The following is a 26,956-nucleotide window of genomic DNA, read 5'->3' on the forward strand; positions in this document are numbered from 1 at the left end:
CAGTTTTTCTTTTTAATGAGAGTTGCCACTGAAATGCAAGGCATTATTAACTCATTTAATCTTACCACAGGCAACCACTATTTATGCTGCGGTGGTAGCTCCAAGTATTCTGAACAGGCTCTGCGCACACAACACCCTATCAGGTAACTAACAGACGCTTTCAGATGAGAAGAATGAAGATGGGCCACGGGAAGCCCAAGAACAAACATGGAATTATTCCACCAACCAAGCTGTGGTAGGAACTCAGGCCACAAGGCTTAAAATCACTACTCCACCAGCAACAGCCCAGGCCCAGATGGCATCTGAACTCAGCTTCCCTGCTCCTAAACCAGACCTGTTTATTCCAACAGGCAGGGGCCGGGATCAGGTTTAAAGCTGAGGAGGAAAATGGCTGCGGGCATACTGGCAAAGCAATTTTCACGAGTATGCCTTTTCCTTCTCCCCTTGGATGCTTACTATATTCATCTTAGGCAGAGTCAAGTGCTTTCTGCTTCTTTTCTTTTTTCTTCTTCTTCTTGCCTTTAAAATAACACTCTCTTCACAGCAACAGTCCAGCCTCAGCTCCCACACTTCCGTGTGCACAGCGTTCGCTCTTGCACAACCACACACACATCAACCAGAGCCGCTTCCTTTTCTCCTGCATTTGCCAAACTTTCCATGGACAGCGTGCCGTGACCTGAACCCAGTCACGAGGGACTCCAGGAAGGACAGGGCCTACATGCTTCACGACCATGTGGTCATGAGGCCCAAGGGCTACAAAGCAATTTCTGGTTAGGGAGCCGTAAAACTGAGTGCAGCTCATCAGCTAAGAGCTGCTTTTCCGTACAGGACGTCACTGGGACACCACTTCCGTACAATCTGAATTAGGCCTCTAAATCCATTAGTATTTTCTCATGTCAGTCTCCTGGTGTTGACTGTTGTACCTAGGTTAGGCAAGAAAGTGTTCTCCTTCTTTAGAAATGCACTGAAGGATGTAGGGGGCGAGGGACCTTGTCTGCAACTCACTCTCGGATCAGGATGAAAGGAATGGGGTGGGGGGAGACAGAGAGAGACAGAAAATGTGGTAAAATGCCAACATTTGAGGGATTCAAGGAAAGAGTAAATGGAAATTTTCTTCTACTCTTCTTGCAAATTTGCAGATTTTCTGTAAATCTGAAATTATGCCAAAATAAAGAGTTAGAAGAGAAGAAAACACGCGCTGTGGAACCCAGGCCAAGTGAGGAGCACCCCATTCCACAGGGCTGCAGCTCAGCTTCCCGGGAGGCTCTGGGGGATCTGACTGGCTCTCGAGCCGAGGTTACCTGAGCTATGACGTCTGAGATGGAGGCACATCCCACCAGGAAGCTGTACTTGTGTTTCAGGAGAATGCCAGCATGCGTCCATGCCTGCCAGAGAGGAGAGACTGCCATGAGTAGATGCCCTGCTGAGACTGTACTGTTTCTTGCTGTTACAAGTGACTGGGCGTTCCTGAAACACACTTCCGACCTTCCGAAGCCATGGCAGCCCAGGACCGGTAAGTCTGAGTTGGTCTGGTGGCTGTGGAATGCGTGACCGTATGTCTTCTTTCAATACAACATATATAGGTGTGTGTATATACAATGGTGCGCTCCTGAGGTGTGAGAGCCCAGCAGGGGGCTGGATAAACAGCAAGAGTGGAGGAAACAAGATGGCTCTTGGAGCAGCCCGCATGGCACAGCAGCAGCCCCTCCTTCTAGGAAGTGAGTCTCGAGGAGGGCTCTAAGCTGCTCCTGATTTGTTACACCATCAGAGGTTCCCACCAACCCACTAGGGCTCAATGTTCCTCTCCTCAAGTGTGGCCAGGATCTGGTCCGGCATTCTGTGTTCTTGAGGAAAATGAAGAGGAAAGTCTCACAACAGGACCCCCAAGCCCAGGGACAGCGGGGTTGGAACAGGCTTGAGGTTCACAATGGGATCCGTCTAAGGATCATCCTCCTTACCTTGAAAGTAAGATTTGGATGGCCCGGAAATAACATTTCATCTGAGCTAAGCGTAATCACACAAAGATGATCTACAGCCCAGGCCTGTGCCAGGACTTCTTACAGCAGCTGCTTCCTCCACTGCCTCCCTCAGCTTGGAAGTCCCAAGGTGCCCAGTGTTCAAAGAAATGCAAGCTGCAGGTAACATCTGCAATCAGCACCGCGTGGGCTTCTTTGTTCTCTAAAAAGCACCTAGACAGGAAGCTCCATGGCCTCCTAGTATTACCTCTCCAGCCAGCATCTCAGGGCCACGCCGCCTGGTGTGTGTGTGTGTGTGTAGGTGGGAGGGAGGGGGAGATAACTTGTTCTTTATAAATGCTCATTATTTTGCTTTTTATTAGCAATGTCTTTATGTAATATGTTACGTTAGGGTCTTTGGGAGAATTTATAGGTAAAACATGCAAGAAAAGGCTACCAAACACAAATGTTTTAGTGCTAGACAGGGCGAGTGTCCATTATCTGAAATGCTTAGGAATCGAAGAATTTCAGATTTTGAATTGTTTTTTTTGTATTTTGGAGTATGTGTACATATAAAATGAGGTATCTTGGGTTTGCGCCCAAATCTAAACACAAGATTCATTTATGTTTTACATATACCTTATACACATACCCTGAAGATAACTGTATATAATATTTGAAATATTTTGTGCATGAAACAGGGTTTTACAGGAGGTGCAGTACAGAATTTGCCAGTTATTGCGCCCTGCTGGTGATTGAGCAGTTTTGTATTTGGAGCCTTTAGGATTTGGGATTCTGGGGATAGGGAGGCTGAGTTTGTGCTGTGATTTAGAAACTTTCTCATAGCAAATAAACCCAAAGGGCCATGGAAGACGGGGCATGCAGGAGTCTGTGATTCACTCTTACTAACTGTTCCTGGCTCCCAGACTCCAGTGTGGGACTGAGTGTACTTCTCTGTGATTAGGTTCCCACTTCCAGTTTGGAGGGAGAACAGAGCAATGTCCTGGCCTCAGTCTCGGGAGTTAGACCCAACTCTTCAGGATTCGAAGGGTGCAAAGCTTCTCTAATGAAGAGACCTCAAACTCTGTCCCTGTAGGCCAGCTCGGGTGTGGGACACTGGCTCCAACTTCGATCTCTCTGCCCTTTTCTCTTTCCTGAGTCACCTGCATCCACCACCAGAGGAAACATACCCGGTGACAAGAAAAACAATCCAGGTGCAAGTGTCCAGGTGACCCAATCATCCCAACCTGCAAGGACCTCATAGCAGTTAAGACAAGAATCTGCATGTCCCAGCTAGCAGGCTAATGCGTAAGGCTGCACACCTGCAGAAAGCTCTCAGAGTCAGGAGGTCACGCCAGTCACATGACCATCGGCATTACCTTCAGGATCAGTGCAAAGGATTTATGGACACAAGTGGTTCTTAGCTCATGTAGTTATTAAAGTGATGAAGTCCTATCAGTATGTTCAGGAGATTCTTATTCCAAACCTTTAGGTGCTTATGTCACGTAAGTGGTTAAGTTTATCAGAAAGCTATTCTCTCCTTGATCCTGAGAGAAATCACATTCTTGCTGCTTGCCAAATACAGATGATTCTCATAAAATAAACTGATAAATAGACTGGTTAAAAGCCAAGGAAATCAGGATGATGGGACCTCAAAAGATTAAAAATGGATTAGGGGTATAGTTCAGTGGGGGAATGTGTGCTTTGCATGCCACGTAGGACAAAGGAAAAAAATTAAAAAGAGGTACCATACAATCTAGCGATTCCATTTCCGATTATATGCTCCCAAGAATAGAAATGTTGAGGCTTTCAAAGAAGCACTGGTAGCTGGGCATGGCCAAACAACCTGTAATCCCAGCTATAATCCCAATTTGGAGATTAGGGTGAGAGGATCTCAAGTTCAAGGCTAGCCTGGGCAAATTAGCAAGATTCTGTCTTGAAATAAAAAATATAAATAGAAGGGCTGGGGATATAGCTCAGTGACTCTTAGGTTCAGTCCTCAGCACTGGAGAAAAAGTATTTGTACATCCGTGTTTCTAGCAAGGGTCAAAGTCATGGAGACCGGAAGTAGAACGGTCGTGTCCCGGGCTGGTGAAGGGAAAAGAGTGTGGCTGCACAAGGGACACAGAATTCCATTTTCGAAAGGTGAAAGAACTCTGAAAACTGTAGAAAAATACGGATGTTCTTCCTGCCACTGAACTGGCCCCAGAACAATGGTTTATTCATTTATTTATATATTTTTTCCGGTACTGGGAACCGAACTCAGGACCTTACACTTGCCAGGCAGGTGCGGTGCCACTGAGCTACCATAACTTCGATGTTATGTGTATTTTACCACTGAAAAGAAAAAAGCCAAGGATTTCCTCTACTTACCATGGCATCCATAAAAGGGAAGGCAGCGAGATACAGGAAGGCCCTTCTTGTCTTACTCCCCACGGACTCATCCACATGGTGCAGCTTATTGATAATGTAGTAGCCTAAATCACTATAAGCTGCAAAGGGTCAGAAACACATAGCGTTATTTAGGAAACGGATATTTAAAAATGCCTTGTACCTGAAAATGTACAAACGACTTAAATGTAATAGAAAAAAATTGTAAGAAAATCACCTAAAACCTCACCCTGCTTCCCAGAGAGCTCACGGCTAACACCCGGGGTTCTAATCACCCTGGTCTTTTGGTGGGGTGTGCATTAATATAGAATGGGGTCATCTATAAATACTCTGTGAGCCATGAACACCTCTGCATGCTAAGTGGAAGTTCACCTTTCACATGCTTCGATTTCTTCATTCACTGAATTGCTTTTTGTAGGTTTACTCAGCATGACTGTATTCACTCTACGATTGCACATTTACATCATTTTAATATTGTAAAAGAATGCTTAAAGGATAATTGTGAAGCTAAATGTTCACATATATTAGTTATTTACTGACAAAAAATGTCCAGATGTTAACATGTGTTTTCAATTTAAGTTTTAAAGTTAGCTTTTCAGTCTTTCCAGTTGTTTTACTTAACTTCTTGGAGGAAGGTGGCAACTTTGGGTATAGTTGGCATGGTACAGGCTGGCATTATGGGCACAGTGCTGGGCAGTGGAAAGTGACATCCAGGGGTGTTCTGGAAGCCCCTCCTATGGGAGGATCTGTCACAGTGAGCCTGGGACCTGGTGGACACTCTTGGATGAGGGCATTTGGCCTGTTTATATACCGGGAAGGTCTTCCTGATGCATTAGCAAGCATCCTGACAAACCATTAGCAGACTGAACATAATACTGAACTATTTTTGACCTTACCGATACAGTGAGGACTATACACGAAAATACCAATTTATTTTTCCTGTGTTTTACGAGCACTCTAGCAGCAAAGCCTTTTGCTGTTCTCACTCACTTGTAACTCTAAGTAGTAGTAACACACTTGACAACCAAGGAGTCAAGAGTGCGGACAGTCTCAGTTATGCAAAATAATAATCCCCCCACATTTCAAAGTTTGGGGAATACCTATTACCACGTTAACTTCTAAGAGAAATAATGCTCCATTCTTTACCAGGATTAGTCTTGAATTATGAGGTTTTGTTGCTGCTGTTGTTTTGAGACAGGGTCTTGGTACGTAGTTCAGGCTGGCCTTGAACTCACTATGTAGCCCAGGCTGGCCTCAAACTCTTGGTGATCCTCCTGCCTCAGCCTCCCGAGAGCTGGGATTATAGATGTGTGCCACCACGCCTGGCTCTCGAATGATGGGAAATGTGGAATGAGTGAGGTCCTGGGGGTGGCATCTAGGACACTGGAATGCACAGAGGGAACCGCGGTGGCTGCAGGGGGCAAACAGATGATTTCAAGGGGCAGGAAGCCGGCATGGTTGCGATTTTCAGAGAGCAAGGTGGGGCTGGAGGGGGCAGGACAAGCAATGCAGGAGAAAAGCTCTGGGTCCTCCAAGGAGGGTGGAGGTGAAAACCAGGTCAGCTGCAAAGGGGAGCGAGGGTGGCAGGGCCGTCGGGGGCACTGGGGAGCAGGAGGAGAAGTCCAGGAGCGAGGGCACTGCATGGCAGAATGAGAAGAGGGGTGGGAAGGAGGGGTTAGTACAGCAAGGGACGCGGAGGTCGCAGGCGTCTGTCACACCCATGTGGTCTGGGTCAGTGGCCCACAGAGGTGAAGGCGAATTGTGGGGGCTTGTCCTTGGCCTTGGAAGGCAGCGTGGAGAGCTGCAGGCTGGGTTTGCAGCCAGGGAAGAGGTGCACTCAGAGCAGCCCACAGAACTGTGAGGTCCTGTTTCAGCCACCTGGTTTGTGGGGCAGCTTGAGCACAGCTTCTGAGGAGGAGAATTATCCTCATGCGAGACTCTGAGATGGCAGCAAGAGAGGGTGGCAGCACACGTGGTTGGAGAGGTCGAGAGCAGGGCTTGCAGTTTGCGTGCACTGCCTGGGAATGGGCTGGCGGAAGGAAGTCTCTCCTCACACTGTAAGGAGGCTTACTCAGGTCTTTCCGCTAAGGCTTCACACCAGTGCCCTTACGCAGGGCATCCGGACTGAGGCCTCGGAGCTCAGCGGGCTCCAGTCCTGTCCTCAGGCAGAGCCAGCCTGCCTCTCCGCCTCTGGGAGCAGGTGGGGACCTGACCTGGCCTCCTTGCCCTCTTAGGTCTTCTGCTCCCCAGGTGCCTGGGTGCGGTGGGGCTTACGGGCCCCGTACTGCTCTTGCTTCCTTTTGCTTCTTATTTTGGGCTGTTCCTCTCTCCGCTACTCAAGGAGAGAACTGGAGGTCAAAGATGCAAGCTTTTCCTCCCAGATTTTCTTCCTTCTACTCTTACATGGCTGAGAAGGGTCCGATCATAACTAAAGGTCCTTTCCACCCTGGGAGCAGAGAGCGGAATTCCAGCACCTGTTCTCACCCATCTCTCTCACCCATCTCTCCTACCCTTTGACTAACTCGCTCCATGCAGGCCCTGAGCTATTTCAAGCTGTTTCCAGGTAGAGCTGCTGGCCAGGGTGATTTGCTCAAAGTACTTTGCAGAGTCCATAATTACCAGGTGAGCTGGCTTCAGCAACATTTGGTAACTTCCCCTTCTATCAGCTGCCTTTCTGAGGCTGTCCTGAGACAACTCATACCCCTCAGGAAGGGCAGAAAGTTATAAAACAAAATTAAACCAGGTCTGAACGGCTGCAGGCAGGTTTTAGGACACTGTAACAGCAAGGGGGACCTTGGCCCTACGAGCCACGGCTCCTCTGGTCTCAGCCAACCAAGATGATGACCCTTATTGGAATCAGGGATTCTCAAACTTGCTCATCCAGTAGCTACTAGCACCTATTGCAAACCATGAAATATTAACATTAATCAAAACAAATCTATTTTCATATATTTGCCAACAAAGATCGAGAAAAAGCCCAGAATTAGAACCAAAATAATATGTGTGCTTCCAAGATAACAATTAATTTATTTGAGACAGGGCCTCGCTATGTAGTTCAGGCTGGCCTTAAACTCATTATGGAGCACAGGCTGGCTTCAAACTCATGGCAATCCTCCTGCCTCAGTCTTCTGAATGCTGGGATTACAGGCGTGCACCACTATGCCTGGCTCAAGATGCAAATTTTAGAATCTTTATTCTCATTCAAATTCCCATTTTATCAAAGCTTAAAAGTCTCATCAGTACTATTTATGGGCCAGCTGAGTCCTGTTTATGAGGCTTTCTGTGGGAGCAGACAACTTCAGCCCTAGGTCTCTCATTTGTATGTCTGCTTATGTTGCTGAAAGGCTGTATCTGAATCACTTCAACAAATATGTGTTGAAGACTTTTATCAGCCACTGTGCCAACTGGACCGGGTGTGATGGCTGCAGTTTCCTACATGAACACAGGGGCATCAACATACAACTCAACTACAATCTGTACTGGCAACATCTGTCTGGAAGACGTGGGCATGAGAAGTGCCAATGTGGCCCAGGCCAGGGAGAGAGGCCCCAAACCCGTGCATGATGTAAGTGAAATAAAGGTGAAATTTTAACACAGGAACAAAACTTTAACTTAGGGCACTAAGACTTGGTGGAGAAAGGCTCATAATAGTTTGCTGCAGGTATCTGAAATGCTAGACAACAGGTCTCACTTGTGTCTGGATACCTAGGATTTAAGCCTGTGTTTACCACATGGTAGGTAGATAAATGATAAAAGTTAATAGAATAATTGAAGGGTACAAATCCATCACCTCTCAAAGAAGCAACTGGGAAAGTCCAAGAGCAAAAATGTCCCCAATTCTTCTGTACTCCTTATATTGCTACTCTTTTTTTTTTTGTATATCCTTTTATTGGTAGATTTTAGGTGTACAATATAATGGCATTCATCATTGGAAATTTGCACCTTTACATAATCTCTCTTGGTTCTTATTTTTTACCCCCTTCCCCTGCCCTCCCTTCAACCCCTCCACCCCTCCCTATTTACAAAGACTTTGTTTCCATTTTTTCATTTTCTCACATTAATTCCATTCCCTTCTTTCCTTTCCCCTACGCCTCCCACTTCCCCTTCCCCTTTGCCCCTTTTCTTCCTATTTCACATTATCTATTTATATTGCTACTCTTTATGGTTCTGCAGCTCCTCCTGTCAAAGTTCAAACTGATGTCCCTGGCCCTAGAGTGTGGACTGGCCCGCAGGAGGTCCTGGCCAGTTGTGTGTGGTGAAGTGATGACGCAGCTTCAGTTCTTGGCCTCAGGAGGCCTTGTGTGCCTCTACCCTTTTACTTGGAGTCTGGCCAAGGCTATCCAGAAAGAAAGAAAATCCCAGGTGCTGCTCCCTGGAGCACAGAGGTCACGTGCAACAGAGCTCAGCTGTCCCAGCAGAGGCCACCTGGGCCAACTGCTCCTTGGAGTCCATCAAGATCAGCGGAGCCACCTCTTGGCCCTCAACTGACCACAAAGGTACGAGCCCAGCCAAGTTCAAAAGCACCAACAAGCCAATCTGTGGTCTGGTGAACAAAAATAAACACTTGTGTTTTGAGTCACTAAATATTGGGGTGTTTTCAAGATAACAAATCATAGGCTCTAGTGAAACTGTTCATTCCTAGCTCTCTTGTTGGTGGGAATTATGTCAAACTGGACCCATTCACTCTTTACATGGTTTGTAACCCATGAATAAGGGAGAAATTTAAAAGAGGAGATTGGCACCCAGAACAGGTCTAGGAATCACTGCACCTGCCCATAGTAGGACCTGCAGAAATTTAGTTCCCCTGAGTTCTGCAGATCCCCAGCCTGCTTCAGAGCATGGAAGAGGCCTCACAGGTCACTGCTGGGAACAAATGTGTAAAGAAAGCTCATAACCATAGCAACAGCTCCTATGTGAATGAGGGGGCCAGGAAATACTAATTTCCTTGTAGGCAAATTACGTGGACCCAACTGAAATCAAGTACAAGATCAGCAAGGACATCACTTGCCCCGTGATAACTGGCCTGAATTAAAGCCTGTCAGTGGCAAACTCTGTAGTTTTATATATGGTGTTTCACAGATGAGTCCACGGCACAAGTCATGGCTATCATGAGCCTGAGAAGGAAGACTGACTGGCAGGTCCCAAAAAGGGCCAAGAAATACTTCCACAGCTTTTGCAACTTGGGTAGCTACAGCCAGGCTATGGATGACATGCAATGGACAGGAACTTTGCAGCTAGTGAATCTTCTAGACTTCAAATCAGCCAAATCCAACACAATTCCAAGTGGCTATGCAGTGGGCCCAGGGAGGGTGGGTGCCACTGAGTACGGTTTTTAGAGCCACCTTTCCTTCACCTCCCCAAGCCTTTGTGAGGAAGAGCCTGTGCGCTTGGTGGAACATGTTGCAGCCACATTGAGGAAGCCCACATAGCGTGCAAATAAATGTTTCGAGGAGGAGAGACTGCCTCACTCACCAGTGGAAGCCAGAAAGAAAAAAAGTCAAGAAAAACAAGCATAAAACACAGCCCAAAAGAATTCCTTCACAACAGCAAATGTAATGAAAAGGCCTCAGTAAGGTTCTTTCCTTTATTGGGGCACACAATTAATAGTGGATGACACAACAAATGAACTTTTAGTGCTCGTTGACCTCAGCATATTTCGATCGTCCTACTGTGATCCATGAACTGACACTAAGAAATGATACCCGGTGAGTGAGCTCCAGAGCTGTATCTGCAAATGGCTTTTCAGAGGTAGACATGGTCATGTCTGAATCTCTTCTCAGTGACGAGGACCCTCTAGGGGCTGCTGGGTTTCCCATCAATACTGAAAAGTATGGCGTATTCAAGTTCATCCAGACTGAGAAAAAAATCGAAGCTAGAGAAGATCACACTGGAATCAGGATTTCTTCTAGAAATGTCACAGAACACCCACTCTTGGAAGGAAGCCTAAGTTCATAACGAACGACGTGGTGCAGAATTATAAATACAGCAAGTTTTTCTAACTATGAAACAATACCTTCAGGGATCACAAGGTTCTAAAGATGATGCAAATAAGAAGAACATGTTGATCTCTACTGGTCAGAGCTGTATTAAACATACACAAAGACTGGAGTAAATCTGCCTTACTCAATACGACTGTCCCCAAGACAACACAAAAAATAACCACTGGTGTCAGCATCTGCAAGGGACCCTGCAGACGGATACAGGTGCGCCAGAGCGAGGCTCTCTGGGCTGAGCTCCTCTCTGTACCTCCCTGCCTGCCCCCTTTCCGCTCTCCCTTTGGCTTTCCATGTGGTCAGCAGAGCTCTTTGTAGTCTCAGGCTCCAAACCTCCTTTAGCTAAATACCTGTCTCTGGCCAGAGGACACGGCATCTATTAGCTTTGGTTTACCTCTGCCATATCTCAACAGTGCTCACTGGCTGAAAACAGCCTGTTGCATAATCTAGAAGTCAGTGTTGAACACCCACACGAAAATTCCCCTCAGCTACATTTGCTCAGGGAGATGGGCAGACATATCTCGCTACCAAATCTGTGTATCTATCTCCCTGCTACTCCCAACTTTCAGCAATAGGCCCTGGAACAACACGTGTGTTTTATTTGTTCAGTACATATTTTGCTGAACTACTATACAGGACAAGTGGGGACTCGCTTATTTCCAAATCGAGAGCAACAAAGGGCAATTCTTACTCCTGAAATTCTCATAAGGATGATGTATGGTAAAAAGTCCCCAACATCCAAAGCAGGAAAATGAGCTCTAAATACTAATGATGTATTCCATACAGTTAAAATGGCTCACATTCATCTTTAGCGATATCCTATGGGACAGCAGATGAATTTTATCAGACTAGGAATATCTAAAAAGGGAAATAAATTAATTACACCCACAAAAGGCATCACGTTGGGGGAAAGTAACTAATATGTTAACGAATAAAACAAATAAACAGGTAAAGTAGAAAGTAAAGCAAAAAGAACTAAGGAAGTGGCTATTAAGTAAAAAAAAAAAATACCATGGGGGTGCTAAAACCAGGAGTCTGATGCTAGACAGAAGAGATGCAATAGGCAGGCAGCGACCGCTAGAAATGTTATATGGAGAGAGTGAGAATTTAAAAAAAATGTTTTTGGTGGTTCAGGGGATCAAACCCAGGGCGTCGCACATGCGAGGCAAATGCTCAATTGCTGGGCTACATTCTCAGCCCTAGCAAAATATTAGGGAAAAAGGTCAAATTCTTGACTTCATTTTATATAGAAGATTATTAAAAATTAGGAAGGGTTGTGCTGAGATACAAAGCATCCTTTCAGAGCCAGTCCACACAGGCTTTCGGTCCCAAGACACAAAAGAACCTTCTCCTGCTTTGTCCTCTCACGAGTTTTTCCTTAAATGCCATAAAAAAGTTAGAGGAACTTGAGCAAAGGAAATAAATTCATTAAGGCCATAGGGAAACAGCACATGGATGAGTTTTTATGGCAATCAAAGCGGTTTTGGCAGAATAAAGAACAGAGAGAAATTAAGTTGAAACCTAGATTTCTCTGGAGCACATTTACACTGTGTGGATGAAGTCAGATGAACGTGTAGTGTGTGGCTTCGCGCCCACGGCGGGCTGTTCACGCGCGGAAGATGAGCTCATCTCCACGGCAGCCCGAGCACAGCCTGGGAAGACTGCCCGGGACCTTGCCAGGCTCCCTAGGCACACAGAGCCGCGGCGTCTGCGTTTCAACTTCACCCACGTCACGGCACAGTTATCCCAGAGCTGGAAATGTGAACAGCTCCGCCAGCACCACTAACAAGCAGAAACGGGTGTAAGCGTCTACTGCAGCTGACAGGGAAAGTAGCCCCTGATCTCGGGAGGAAACCGGTCTCTGATGCAGGGAAACAGTGAGACAGAGAGCGACAGAGGGATGTCCCACCACTCAGCGGTGGCCAAGATATGGACAACAAAGGATCGTTTCTCTTACATGAGAAACGAAAAATATAAATAATTTAAAGAGCAAAGTAAGCGAGAGATGATAGGAACCAGGTAGCTGGAAAGTGGGGCTGAGAAGGGGACCCGAGGAAAGGTGGAGATGGAGGAGGAGGGGACTAAAGCAGCACGGAGATGGGAGACGTGAATGTACCACTCCCCACACGAAGGCCATTAGCACGCACGCACGCACTGCAAAGATACAGCAACAATGAAACAGAAGGAACGGGCGGGATCTTCCAGCTCAGTACAAAAGGAAGGAGGGAGGGGAACAAGGCTGCACGATGCAGCAGAGGGCAGAAAGCAAGACAGTGACGGAACTTCTGGGTGGGAAACTTAAATGAGGCCAGTGAAGGAGGAGAGGGAAAATCCCTAAAACGTGAGTTCTGGGTGTTTGAAAGAAATGGAGATGTATTTTCTTCGAAACTGAAGAAAGCATTTGTTTGATGCAAGGAATAAAACTTTCATTGCAAAAAGTATCAAATGTGATACAAATAACTATTAAACGTAACTGGAATGTGGAACCTTTTTGTTTTAGAGATTTTAGGATTCTACTTTAAAACAGGAAAATTTCCATTTAACTTGGAAAACGACATTGACGTGTGGTTCAATGGCCACATTTTCCTCACAACAGTTTCAGTAGCACAGGGTGTTCAGGTTTTCTCTTGCTTCGTTATGGGCAGCTGGTAATTGGCTATTCATTCCAAAGTCTCTTTCAACCACAGCTAACACAGGGAATCTGCATTTACTGAGTGTTCCAAGTTAAAAGAGGAAGAGCAAAAGGGAACTAACTTGCCTATTTAGATAAACATTTTATCTCAAAAAAATGTATGGAATTTTCTGAATACACGTAGCGTCTTTGGAAGTAGCCTCAATCAAATCTAGCAGCAGAAATTTTCTTGGAACACTCAGAGTTAGTTTCAAGGGAAAGAAAGTCATCTGTTTCTAACTGCCCATACCATGGGCTCAGAGCACAAATGAATGAAATGATCAGTATCAACTTTTTGGCTGGACAATTGGTCCATCAGCAGCATGCTATCTTCCACACCCCTCTTACGGAAGAACAAAATTCTATTTTATGTTAAAAATGAAAACCACACAAGGCTTCCCCTATTTGCTTTGAGACTCACAACTATGTGAGTAAACATTAGCTGCCTCAGAATACATGTGAGGGGTTTAGGTTAGTCTTCTGGCTGCTTGTTTTCTTTAAGTTAACCATTGCCATTTATGCTTTTCATACAACCAGCAACAATCTTAGGTACACACAACAGGTTTACGAAGCAAGTTCACTGTTTTATGGCTTCAGCAGATGTGCTACTCAAGTTCTGAAATCACACTCTCAGGGTTTCATGACCACCCTGGGGCTGCAGGTGAACCTAGACCGGAAGGAATCTGCTTTCTGGTGAGCCTGTAGGTATCCGCTGTCTGCATGATCTAGCTTTCTCGTATCATGAAAGAATGTTAGGCCAAGAGTGTTTATAGTCTCATGTCTGAATAAAGCAGTTAGAGAAGCCCAAGAATGAACAAATTTTGATAAATAAAACAATGTGTCATTTGTTCTCACTACTGATATGCATTGATACTAAAGACCAATCGTTCTACTTTTATTCTCAACATACTAATTGGGTACAAGAATGCATGTCGATCTTTAACAAAAGCACCTGTTACTCTACCTACCTTACAGGAAGCTATGGTATTCCTACAATCACCTGCGGGTGAAATCACTTCCTTTCTGACTTACGCATCAGAGACTCAAAACTATCACTTTGCAGAAAAGTTATTTTGTAAATTTGCTTGAGCGAGGAGCACAAATTTCATTCCTCTTATCCTTTGAAATTTTCCTGAGAAATATTTGACAACTACTGACGGAATCGGTTTTCTGGTAAATATGTTCAAATTAGTGCAGAGGAGTGAAGATGTTCAAAGCTCTTTGCTTCAGTGGCAGTCAGACCCTTACCTATGAGAGTGTGGAAGGCAGCGGCGATGGCTCCAGCCACCACCATGCACAGGACGGCCTTGGTCCTGTCTCGCTTGCTGTTCACGAACACCAGGCCCACATTTTTAAAGTCACTCATGGGACCCGTGAAGAACTTCATCAGGGAATACGCCAGCCCGTAGCTGGCCAGCATCTCCACTGCATCCTCCTTGACAGCAGCAATGCCCCGGTTCAAGGCCTGGAAGGGGGAGAAGAAGCCACAGCAGCATTAGAAATGGTGTCTCCTCTTGGGGCATCACACCTCTGAAATAAAACTCAGCAGATGGCGTTTCTATAGAAACACTAAGCCAGGTAGAAGATAAATCACACTGTAATTTGATAAAGGTTATTGGTTTTCATTTTCATCCATATTAGCTTCAGTTTGAGAATTTTTGTGTCAATGAGATACCTGACCATTATGGCTAAAGTAGAAGAAAGAAACGTAAGTATTTTATATTAATATCCAAAAATGAGACTAAGGAGTTTTGGTTAAAAGCTGACTTTTGGAAAACTCAGTATGTTAAATTTTATTTGTAAACCTACATAATAGCAATGGACATTCTGGAAGTGAATCAACCAGTTTATATGCAGTGGGCGATGACTTTTTTCTTTAAAGAAGGCATGTTTATGCGTATGCTCGTGTGTGCTCGAGTAACCTTAAATACTGTGCATACACTGTGTATGTGCTGCTCGTGGTAGAGAGAGCACTGTGCTATTTAAAAGTCATGATGTGTCAATGCGTGCTGCTCACGCGATTCCTGCTGTATTTATAGGAAATACAATCCTCTGCGCACACAAACGCACACACCCAGTGTTTCTGCACAATGCTCATTTAGGAAGATGTGGTCACAGAAGATTCTGTTCTCATCAGCCTCCTTCAGGAGAGGCCCTCTTGGGTTGTAAGGTTCCAAACCGCCTCTCCCACCTAGCAGACAAACGGCACTGGGGATGGCGGGAATGGATGTCCAGGGAGCGAGAACTCTAGGACTGAAACACTTTCGGAACTTCCAGGCCACTGCCCCGTCTTCAGGAACAGGCTCCTGAGCAGAAAAGCTGGCTTTCAGTCTGCTGCATACTTTAAAAAACAGGCTATCTTTAAGAACAGTTTGAGCAAAATGGAATGGAGATTACAGAGTTCCCCACTGCCCTCTGCCTCCATGAACCACTGACACCCCACACCTCAGTGTGTGGGTGTCCTCTGGTCACAATGGATGCACCCACTTCAAAACGTCACTGTCCCTCAGAGTCCAGAGTTCGCAGGAGGGATCACTGGGGTGTGTGTGTGTACATTCTTTGGGAGTGACAAATGCACACATTCACAGCCATCAGGATAGTGGTGTTTTTTAAAAAAGTGCTACACTGAGGTCTTCATCATTTTTAACTCTTCCAACTGACATGATAACATTTGTAAAAATCGTCTCAGTTTCTACCATACAATCCAGAAGCAGAAGAAATGAAAAGAAAATGCATCTTTCCATGCAAATGAAAACAACGCTGAGATTCCACTTCACTCCAGAAACAATGGCTGCTATCGTGAAATCAACCAATAACAAATGCTGCCGGGGCTGTGGGGAAAGAGGAACCCTGCTCCACTGCTGGTGGGAGTGTAGACTGGTGCAAGCACTGTGGAAATCAGTATGGAGATACCTCAAAGAACTAGGACTGGAAGTCCCATTTGACCCCGCTATTCCACTGCTGGGGATCTTCCCCAAAGAATTAAAAGAATCATACCACAGTGATATATGTGCGCCCATGTTCATAGCAGCGCAGTTTGTAATAGCTAAAACTTGGAAATAGCCCAAATGCCCATCAACTGGAGACTGGATAAAGAAAATGTGTTTTTTTTATAAAATGGAGTACTGCTCAGCCATAAAAATTGAGAAATTAGAGACATTTATAGCTAAGTGGATGCACATTGAGGCGATACTCTTAAGTGAAATAAATAGGACACACATGTGTAAATACTGAATAGTTTCTCTGGTGTGAGAAACTGAAAGTGTAAATAAGGACTAAATGTAAAATAGGTCATGTGAAATAGGAAGAAAACGGGCAAAGGGGAAGGAAGTGGGAGGGCTAGGGAAAGGATAGAAGGGAATGGGATTAATAGGAGAAAATGGAAAAATAGGAACAAAATCTTTGTAAATAGGGAGAACTGGAGGGGTTGAAGGGAGGGCTGGGCAAGGGTGAAAAATAAGAACCAAGAGAGACTATGTAAAGGTGCAAATTTCCAATGATGAATGTCATTATGTTGTATACCTAAAATGTACCAATGATTAGAATGAATAATCGATAATGTAAAATAGGAAGAAAAGGTCCAAAGGGGTAGGGGTAGTGGGAGGGGCAGGGGAAAGGAAAGAAGGGAAAGGAAAAACTGATGAGAAATGGAAAAAATGAAAATAAAGTCTTTGTAAATAGGGAAGGGTGGAGGGCGTGAAGGGAGGGCTAGGAATGGGGAAAAAATAAGAACCAAGATGCATCATGTAAACGTACAATTCCCAATAAGAAATGTAATTGTGTTGTATACCTACAATGTACCAATAAAAGAATTTAATACAAAAAAATGCATCTTTCCTGGTTGCTCCCTATTTTTAAGCAAACAGTGGCCCATAATCTTCTCTGCAAACATACAGCGGTAGCCCGACCTCAGTACTACCTGGCCATGCCCATTACAGCTTATTCTCACAACACTTAAAAGTTGAGCTAATAGATACATGAAAGAGAAAAGGCTAAATACAACAAATGAAGCCAATCAATCTTCAAACACATGTAATATTTAAGAATCATACTAATTATAACAAAACAAACCCAATCTACTGTCTGACTCAAAGTCAAAGAAATCATCAATTGTAAAGTACATTATTAGTTTTATACCATTAAGAAAGAAAAAAGTGCTCCCACTTTGGGAGCCAATTGGATGCCAATTGTTTGTAAGATGTATCCAGATGGCAGAGATGCTACAGACTGTGCGTGTGCGTGCGTGTGTGCGTGTGTGCATGTGTGTGTTGAGGTGGAGTGTGCCTCAGAATCTATGAAAGGAGGTATTTCATGTCACACTGAAAGTTATTCCTCAGAGTCAAAGGCTGATGTGGGTTTTGGTTTCTAACACAATACTGTCAGCATGCCCAGCACAGGCACAGGTTGGACTAATATTACAGCAAAACTCAAGGGCTTTAAATTCTTTGCCTGCATTTTGTATTATCCCCTTTCCTAGGAAATACAGCTGCCTGGTACAATGAACACTTATAGAATTGAACGTTCTTTGCAAAGCCCTATTAGAGGGGAAAACTGTTTAAAGGAAAATAACCACTGTCTAAAACTGATTTTAGAAAAATCTACATGAAAGTGTACGATAACTAGAAATTTATTCTCATCCCTCTGACAAGGTTGGCACTATATGAGCTAGTTTCTGATCACTGTTTCTAATTATATCTGGAATTTTCTTTTCCTTTTTGTCAGTAATAACATACAAACTTCCTCAGGAGCTTTCTCAGCCTTTGTGGAGTACCCCTGCCATGATACTTCTCTTAGAAACTAATTTTCTCTTGCACTGATGCTAATCAGATACTTCAACACCCTAAAACAAAATTAAAACCAAGAAACTCCCTGATGACAAATCCTGTGCTCAATATCTGCATCCAGCCACAGGGTTCTTGCTATGCGTCAAAACTTAACATCCGATCATCCACCACAGTAACTCCTTTCAGACTGGTAGCAGACACTGCTGGTGCCCCTCCCAGAGCTCCAAGACTGGCAGTGTGCCTGGCCCAGCTGCATCCTCCTCAGAGCGAAGTCCCCAGCCACTCTGTGTGGGTTTAACACACCTGACCCCCCCGGGTCCCCATGCAGCAGGATGCTGGTGGCTGGCTGGCTCAGGGTATAAAGGATGAGGTCCCCTCCCTGCACATGGGCCACTCTGGTACCATTCATGATCAGCAGCTCCCACAGGACCAGGGGAAGCAGCCTCCAGTGGAGACCAATCCTCGCTGAACTTCTCTCCAGGGCCCCATCTGGCTCCCGGCTCATTAAACTCCAACACGAAAGATTCCACACACACAGGCTTTGATTCCAGAGAACTCAAGGGAGGACAGCTTCCAATTAGTCGTCTCTCAGACATCAAGAACCTGTAGAGATTGGTCTCTTTCTTGCCATCTTTCTCCAAACGTGTGACTGTGAACTGTTTACTTGTTTTTATCCCTCAAAGACGTGTTAAAATTTAAACAATATATATTATTTAGCACAAGTTTCAAGAGCACCTGCTAGCACACCTAAATAATGCAGGACCAGACTGTTTTTGTGTCTTCTTGGCACAACTTTATTTTTGCTGAAAGGATATCAGTTCTGGCTGGGGAACCTACTACAATGTTTTCCATTTCCTGGATATGAGTCCTCCACCTAGGGCCGAGGCAGGTGGGAAGAGGAAAGGCGCAGGTAATGATAATTCTGCCTACAAGCCTCGATGAGAGAATTTCCTTTGGCTCAACAATTACGGTAATTTGAGGAAAGAGCACAGGGCTCAGGGGCATCAGGCTTGAGCTGGAATGTGCTCCATCACTCAGCTGCCCAGCAGGCCGAGGGACTTGTTCTACCTGGAACAGCCCAGTGGTTTTAGATGGGATACAGCAGGGGGCATGGGGAGCGGAGCACCAAGCACTGCCTGGCTCGAAAAGGTACCTGGAACTTTTGTCCATTTTGTTCACCACTGTACACATTGCACCTGGCACCACCGTGAGACTGGAAGTCTGCTGAATGAGCACACGAGTTAGCGATCAGCTACCGAGAACTTTAGTATCTGTCCTCATTTTCACACCCACAAGAAAACTTTTAATGATGAGATGTTATTGCTTGTAAGATATATCACTGATTTAATGTTCTATCGATCACATTAAATATACATATTATTTGAAGAACCTATCCTGATTTCAAGATATGTTAGAATGTAAGAAAAAAGCTTTAGTTTTTGGCACTTTAATGGTATTAGCCCCTATCATCCTCATTTGTAGTATTTCCCCCAACTTCTCTTTAATTTCATGATTTTCTTTTGATATCATAATTATTCAGTTATTATAGAGCCTATCGATCATTTTATGGGGCTTGTTTCCATACTTCCAGGTTTTGCCACTCTTACCCATCCATACCTAAGATAATTCTGCTCTAGTTCATGGCTTCATGTGCACATTTACCTTTTAATCTTCCTGAAACTTATGCTCTAAGACATGGATCAAAATTAATTTCCTCCAAATAGTTTCTTGCTTCAAAACTACTTCATGTGTAAGCCACCTATCGGCTACTTATTTGTGATGGTTTCTTGCCGGTCTGCACTTTCTCACATGTCCTTTGGTCACCTATTGTACATGCCATCTGTCTCCGTTTGCTCACCCTATTTTTCTTCAAAGCATGGTCACTGCCTGTCACACCACATGCGTACTTTATGTTTAGTGTCCACCTCCTCTACCTGAATGTTAAGTCCCAGGGAGCAGAGACCTGTGTTTCACTGTTACATCCCAGACCTACAACATGAAAGATGAAAGAATGAAGTAAAAATGCACACAAGCAGTACAACCATTTGCTGTGATGTGTTCTGAAGAACGAAATACACCAATGAGCTGGATACCTCTCGGGGGAGCTTATTTAGATAGACGAAGCATTGTCTCTACGGAGCTGGGAGCCAGAGAACAAGAAGGAGCCAGATGGATGAGAAGCAGGAGGAAGGCAGAGCTCCAGGGAGCAGAAGGCTCTGGTGCTTCAGGAGCGGCAGGAGTCAGGAAGAGAAGTGGGTGTGAGGGAGTGGGTGAAAAGGCACGTTTCGAACAGTGGGCAGTATTAGCATTGTTCCAGGTTGGGGGAAGAACTTGTCTTGTTCCGTGACCAGCTGGAACCCACGCATGGTCCTGGCAGAGGTGTGACAGAGGTTCATGCTGGCTGCAGCGGTGGGAGTGGTCTGGAGAGTGAGGGGAAAAGCAGGAAGTTGAGAGCTTTTCTGGGCCAGGTGAGGTGGCACAGGCCTGTAATACCAGCACTCTACAAGGTTGAGGTGGTAGGATCACAAGTTCGAGCCCTGCTTGGGCAACTTAGGGATTTAGGGAGAACTTCTCTCAAAATAAACTAAAAATGGGCTGGGGGTGTCATTCAGTGTTCAGACCCTGGGCTCAGTCCAAAAAAGAGCTCTGTGGGAATCCAGGCCAGAGACAGTGGTGACGTGGCCAGGGTGAGGTGGTAGAGATGGACAGCAGGTTGACTGAAAAGCACTTTGGAAGCAAAGTCATGGGATCCAGGGAAAGACTACGTGGTGGGCTTGAGGAGGAGGAGGACTCGTGGGGGACACTGAGTCACCGACCGAGTGGTGCGGCTACTTACTGATGGGAACAAGGCGGAGAAAAGGCCACGCGCCAGTGGAAGCCTGATCATGGGGTTGAGATGCCCATTAGAATCGCAAATAGAGAAGTCAAGTACGAGAGCGGATGTGTGAGTCCGGAGCACAGGGGAGCTGCTGGTTGTGGATATTTAGAGCTGGGGGAATAAATGAGATCACCAGGCAAGGACACAGAAAGAAGGGAAGCGAACCACGGATTCCACCCTATAGCACTCCTGGAATCGACCTCAACACACCAAGGCTGCGCGGGCTTCGGTGTCACGCCACGGGGCCTGGGCTGTGGTTCGGTGTTAACCGGCAGCCTAGCACTCTTCTGGTGACGCCACGCCTCACGGAGCCGCGCTTCTAGCCAAGACCAAGAGGAACAGCTGCTGTGATGGGTAAACGGACCTAGCTATGGTCTTGAGAGTCAGCTCCAAAAGTGACTGGAATGTTTTTGGAATGAATGGGGCCCCGAGACAGACTTCTGGCCCAGGACATTGACAAGCACAGCCGTTTACCTGCAAGTTCAAGACCAGGCACTTGACTCTGATTAGAGCCAGATGGAACAGTGCTGTACACACGAAGTCAGCCTGTCTGCTCCCAGAAGTGCAGCACGGGGCTCTCCTCACGCTGCAGACCTCCACTCTGGGGGCACACGGCGATGCGGGGCATCTACCTTAAATACACACCTGTGCCAGGAAAACTTCCAGTGAGTCACACGCCTTCGTGTCCCTCAGCATCTTCTGCTCATGGTATTCTGCTGCCTGTCTTTTTTTTTTTCCTCAGTAACTTTGCAAAATCCACAGGATATTAAAAAGTAAAAACTGTAACCCCCAGGGAAATGATTACAACATCCCACTGGTAAGAAATGGTCTCACTGCTATGAACTGTCTAGATCAGTAAATCCTAAAGGAGCTCCTGACATTTTAAACGTGGGATCTGGAGACCAGAAAACCCTCATTCTGCAGGACAGGGCACCAACTCCCCCAACCTGCCGCTGTGTTACGCTGGAGTTAGCACGAGCAGCCCTTGCAAGCGGGAGGACGGCTGTGTCGCGAGGCTCAGGCCCAGCGGAGATCCTTCTCTCAGATCCGGTGCAGGTACTGCCCAGCTCAGCTCCCGTCTGGGAAGCCCAAGGCACTGATGTATGGACAGGCTGTTTCTCTGAGCTGAGTACAGAAGTGGAGCCAGGGAGCCACAGCACGGCCTCTGTGGTGGAGGCGTGCGCTGGTGTGAGGACAGCACTCCCTTCCTCTCCTCCTCGTGGTTTCGGCCGTGGCTGTGAGCCCCAGGTGAGACCCTTGAGGTGCTGTTCCCTGCTTCAGCCACACTCATGGGAAGTTCTCTCCCTCCCTGGGGTGACCCTGCACAGCCCTGGGCTGCGGACAGCACCTCCCAGGTGAGACTCCTGAAGGGGCCTGAAGAGAGTGCTGGCGTCGGGCACAAGCGTGCACAAGGTGTGGGGTTAACCCTACCCTTCCTGCTTCCCGGTTGGGGCGAATGTAGTGGCTCTTGTGGCTGCTTCTGACCATTCTCGGCTTTTCTACAAACTCCCTGTTGCTCGACACTCACAGCACCTAACACATTTGCATCTGGTTTCACCTCAGTTTCAAACGCAGAGGTCAGGTTCACTCTGGCTACTGTGGTTTGCATGGGGCGTCTGCCATGAGGCTCACCGTCTCCTCTGTACCCCAGCTCTGGAGGGACGGGAGTGCCAACAGCTGTATGTCCCATCCACCAAGAGGTCTTGCTTCGGGGACCTCCCTGGTACTGATGATTGATGATCTCTCTTCTGCTTTAGGGCCCTATCTCTTGGGGTCGCACCTTTGATTTCTCTCTTTTCTCTTTTGAGTTATTCCACCTCTCAAATTTCAATGACAATCAACCCCTGGGCTTCAATCTTCTGTGAGGCCAGCTCTCTCCTATTCAAACATGTCGCTCCCTGCTCTCTCCCACCGCCTCCTGTTCTCCCTTCCTTGCCGTTCTAGCCTACACCTCCTGCATACCACTTTGGCCACACTCTGCCAATGCCCACAACTGACCGCATATCTCTAACCCAGGATCCATCTGACCACTCACCTCTCGTGCTCTGAGCTCTATCTGCAGACTTCTACTTGGCCTTTGCGAGCTACCGCACTCACATACACAGCAGTCTGTGGCCACCCCAGCAGAGCCTCAACCTCCCGGGGCTGTGGCTGCTCAGCCAGCCTCTGGTCTTCCCCACCGCCTTCGCTCAGTGTTTCAGGCCCACATGGTTCCCTCTTGCTCAGCGGAAAACCTCGCTTCTTACTTCATCTGCAATAAGGATGAAGGCAGAGGCTACATTTCTTATTGCTTCTCTCCCTAAACAGAAACATACCTGTTTCAAACCCTTCCTCACCTCCTCGGTCCTATTACAACGGAAAGGCCAGTCTGACCAGGCAAGCCTGAGGCTATGCATGGGGTGCTGGGCAGGTAGGTTTCTCCAACCTTCTCAGGAGCCTTCTGAAAGTTCCCCATCTTCCTCTCCTATCCATCTGATCTCTGCTGCTTGCCTGGCTCCTTCCTGTCAAGATTTACACTGCAAAGGTCCCTGTCCATCTCCAAGGGCAACCCCTGCTTGGCCCCAACCTTCCTCTCTCCACCTCCGGTCCTGTGTGCTTTGCAGCACCCTGCACAGATCCCAGACCCCTCACCGCACTCCCTGGGCGTATTCGTCATCCTTCCCTGCTCTACTTAGCACAGGATCGCCTGAACTCAATGCGTGAACAGATGCGCGTGCTGCTGTGGTCTGTAACTGACATCTGGTCATTCGTGAATAAAAATCCTCCAAATGCAGGTTTAGTCTTCTGGTTTAAAAAACTAAATTTTCAATAGAATCTATATCTATGTCCTTCAAATATGCAGTGATGACAGCAGCATCGCATGTGTCCTTGTCATTCTGATGTTTTCTCAGTAGAGGAGCAGGAGCGTCCCCTGCTGTTTCTGCCATGTGACACCAGGCACTCAGTGGTTGCCTGAGTGTGACACAGGGACAGTAACACACAGGCTTGGGCCACTTAATTAGCCTCAGACGTGTAAAGCTTAAGCTACGTTTTTCTGGCACCTCTTTTTCACTTCCTTTGGATGTCAATGAGGACAGGACAAACTGTTCCCTGTGGAGTCTAACCCTGCAGTAGAAGTTAGGTGTTGTCCGAAGAATATCAGATTTCCATGCCAAAGATAAAACCGTCTTTTCTGACCCGGGAGAAGCTGAAAGAACCCTGCTTAGGGCTGAGTGCCACTGACTGGTACCAGGGCAGTTGTGTGCAAATTCTGAAAGATAGTGCCTTTGGGGTTCGGGGTACTTGGGAGGGAGGTGTGCAGTTCAGGACGTGCCACTGGTATGGGGCCTGATCCTGTACCTGACATCCATGTCCATCTGGGGAAAAACAACCATGTGGCTCATATGGAAATGGATTTTCAAATTCTGCAACAAGGCAACCAGTTGGAAATTGGTACTATTTCCTAAAATAGCAAGAGATGATTATGTGAAATACTGAGAGTCCCGTTTTTTATTTTTAGTAAGAAGAATACTTCTTTCACTTGCCTCTTCCTGGATTAGAGAAACCAGAGACCTGAGGTCTGGACAATCATTTTGTCTCACCAGGAAATAGCCCAGACTGTCTTCCATCCCTTTGAAAAGAGATGACTGACACTTCCGCCTACAGCCGCGATCTTCCTGCTACTCCTATTGCGACGTGAAGTAAGCTGACTGTTGTAGCAGGTGAAATACAATCTAAAACATCTTCCTTCAACTCCACATCTTCAGAGTTTGTATCTGCAGCAGTGTACACAGCTCACTACTCCTCTCGGCACAGCCACCTGAGGAGCAGGTTCTTCCAACCACAACGGACCCTCGATCATCTTGGATTGCCACCTTCGCCGGGAGTCTGAGCTCCTGTAATTTTCCACTGTCATTGTTCTGTTTGTCTGTATTTCAAAAAGCAGTTTGGGTTAAATTAGATCATTTGTCTTCCTGGTAGTTTTCCAGCTACGCTTTATTTTCTCAGGGATCTATACTGCTCTAAACGAGACAGCCTTGCTCTGTTTAGCTGGCACTCTTGCCAAGAACCTGACACCCACACACACACACGAGGCTGTGGTTTAGAGGCAGCAGCAGTCAGACGCAGTCTGGTCTCTTCAGAAGTCACGGTTACTTCTCTGTGCAGTGCTGTCCATATTTAGTGCTTCCTGAAACCCCGAGATGACCCTGGACAAGCTAAAATATGACACTGGTGTTTTCTGTCCCTTCCCAAACCTGGAGAGAAATTTTTGTAAAGAACAGAGACAAACTACCAAGAGGATATGATGAAGTCTGGTTAGCTTAGTTTTCTCCTGATGGTTTCTTTAGTATGTCTAGGGAAATAAAAAGCATTTGCAGGGAGTGCCCTCCTAATCCAAAGGTATGTTTGTTTGTTAAGGATAGAGTTTAGTGTCACAGGGTCCTCCTCTGGTCCTCGATTTTTCATGTAAACATGAACCTTTTCACCTAACTGAATTTAACTTTAATTCAAGATGGCAGAAGGCTTGACAAAGAAGAAAATGTATTACGAAAATTCTAGTGTCCTTTAAAAAAAAGCCTTCCTGTGACACTTGAGAGAGAATCTTTACTTATTCCTCACCTTGTTGTCATCATACCTTTACTGTTACTGAAATACCAACATTTCTCACTGTTACCGAAATCCCCGTATTTCCTACTAAATTTTTCATATTTATAAAGATACACGGTTCCCAAATGGTATTTCTTGGCTGAAATGTCAAGATTATGCCTGTTCACTTCAGAATTGAGTTTTGCAGTAGCAACAATTCCATAAGTGATAGTCTGGAATAAAAGATTAACTCTGGGATCTGGGGAGTCTTTCTACCAGCTCTTTACACTTCCTCCTCCCTGCTTGGTAACAACCGTTTTTCTGGATTATTCTAGCATCTTAACCTTGGCTGGGGATTTCTGAGCAGCTCTGAATCTCAACAACTTTCCCTGATGTAACTGCAGTAGTGAGAGAGGTATTTATTGTCTTCCACTCCTTTAACTCCTTTCAGTGTTGGGGACTGAACCCTCGGTTGGTGTGCTGGGCTGGTGCTCTACACTGAGCTACACCTCTAGCCCTACCAGCGACTGCTGCAAATGCATTTGTACTAAGTGAGAGAAAGTGAAGGCTATTTGTATGTGGACCCTATGAAAGCCAATGACTGTGATAATAGTGATGGTGGAAACATCTGAGCAGTGGGTACTTACTGAGTGTGTGCACGCTGGCAGACACTATTCTGAGATCTTTGCTTCCCCTGATGATGTTTCCAGAGGGGCTTATGATTTCCCAGCTGGTCTGTGAAGAAACTGGTGCATGAGAGGCAAGTCACTTGCCCAGGCAGACGTGGAGCTGGGAGAAGACTCCAGGGTTCAGCCTCAGAGACCCTGATCCCAAGCCTCGCTTTCTTACACCCCACCGGGCCCTCCTTTCACCTTGCATTGGACACTACGGCTGGCACTAAATTCTGCCCAGTAATAATACTTTAAGAGGACTATCAGATCGAAGGGAACTTTGGAGCAAAGACTCCTTTTACAAAATCCCAAAGTCCCACGTGACAGGTGTAAACACAGAGGAGGAACTCAGGGTGGCCAATGAGGACATCATCTCTTGAAGCCAAGAAAATCGAGAATAAAAGGAACCAGGTCAGCGATGTTCTGCAATCCGCATGGAGCAGCTCAGCGCAGAGTCCGAAGCCTGTGAACACAGCCACACAGGGGTGCCTGGCAGAGCTCAGCCACTGCCAGTGCCAGGGGAAGGGGACCCTGAGAGATTCCCGACGGCAACTTGGAAAATGCGGATGGGAATGCCTATGAGCAGCTCTTACACATGGCAGGTGCATCATCTCGGTATGCTCCACTCATCTAATGTTTCTGATTGCTTCTCTGATGCGAGTCTCACTCCTGTGTGGGGGTCCAGTTAGGACTCACTGTTGGTATTTATGCATCTGGCACATACCGAGTCTTGGGAATGATTCTAAGGGCACGGGCTTTCAACTTGACTTTGGGAAGTGATTGAGAAAGCAAGAGTTAGTCAATCAACAAGCTGGTTCATCTGGCCCATAAGGAGCCTTATGAAGCCCCGCCCAGCCCATCAGGAATCAGTAACGCTGTCCATAGCTAAGCACACGAGGTTGTCATTACCTCCCCACCCCCAATTCCTACTGCCTATCTCCCTCCTGCTGTCACTGGGTTACATGACTGATTTACAGTTATTCTAGGTAAAGTAAAATCATCTTGATGAATTAAGCTGTTTGAAACCCAGCAGAGGAAAGGACAGAG

General features: G+C 46.2%; 1 protein-coding gene across 2 annotated transcripts in view; it reads right to left on the reverse strand.

The window, feature by feature from the left end:
• The window catches only part of Ankh (ANKH inorganic pyrophosphate transport regulator), a 131,553-nt gene that overhangs the window by 37,800 nt on the left and 66,797 nt on the right, over nt 1-26,956 (reverse strand). For both annotated transcript variants that reach the window (XM_004845197.3, XM_021258627.2), the window contains exons 2-4: nt 14,259-14,475; nt 4,329-4,447; nt 1,302-1,385 (exon numbers count right to left, since the gene is read on the reverse strand). In XM_004845197.3, the coding sequence (XP_004845254.1) occupies nt 1,302-1,385; nt 4,329-4,447; nt 14,259-14,475 (420 nt within the window). The remainder of the gene's footprint in view (nt 1-1,301; nt 1,386-4,328; nt 4,448-14,258; nt 14,476-26,956) is intronic.

This window comes from Heterocephalus glaber, unplaced genomic scaffold, assembly GCF_053883595.1.
Source record: "Heterocephalus glaber isolate CG9 unplaced genomic scaffold, H.glaber_assembly_v1.0 deba00001538, whole genome shotgun sequence".
Lineage (NCBI taxonomy): Eukaryota > Metazoa > Chordata > Mammalia > Rodentia > Bathyergidae > Heterocephalus > Heterocephalus glaber.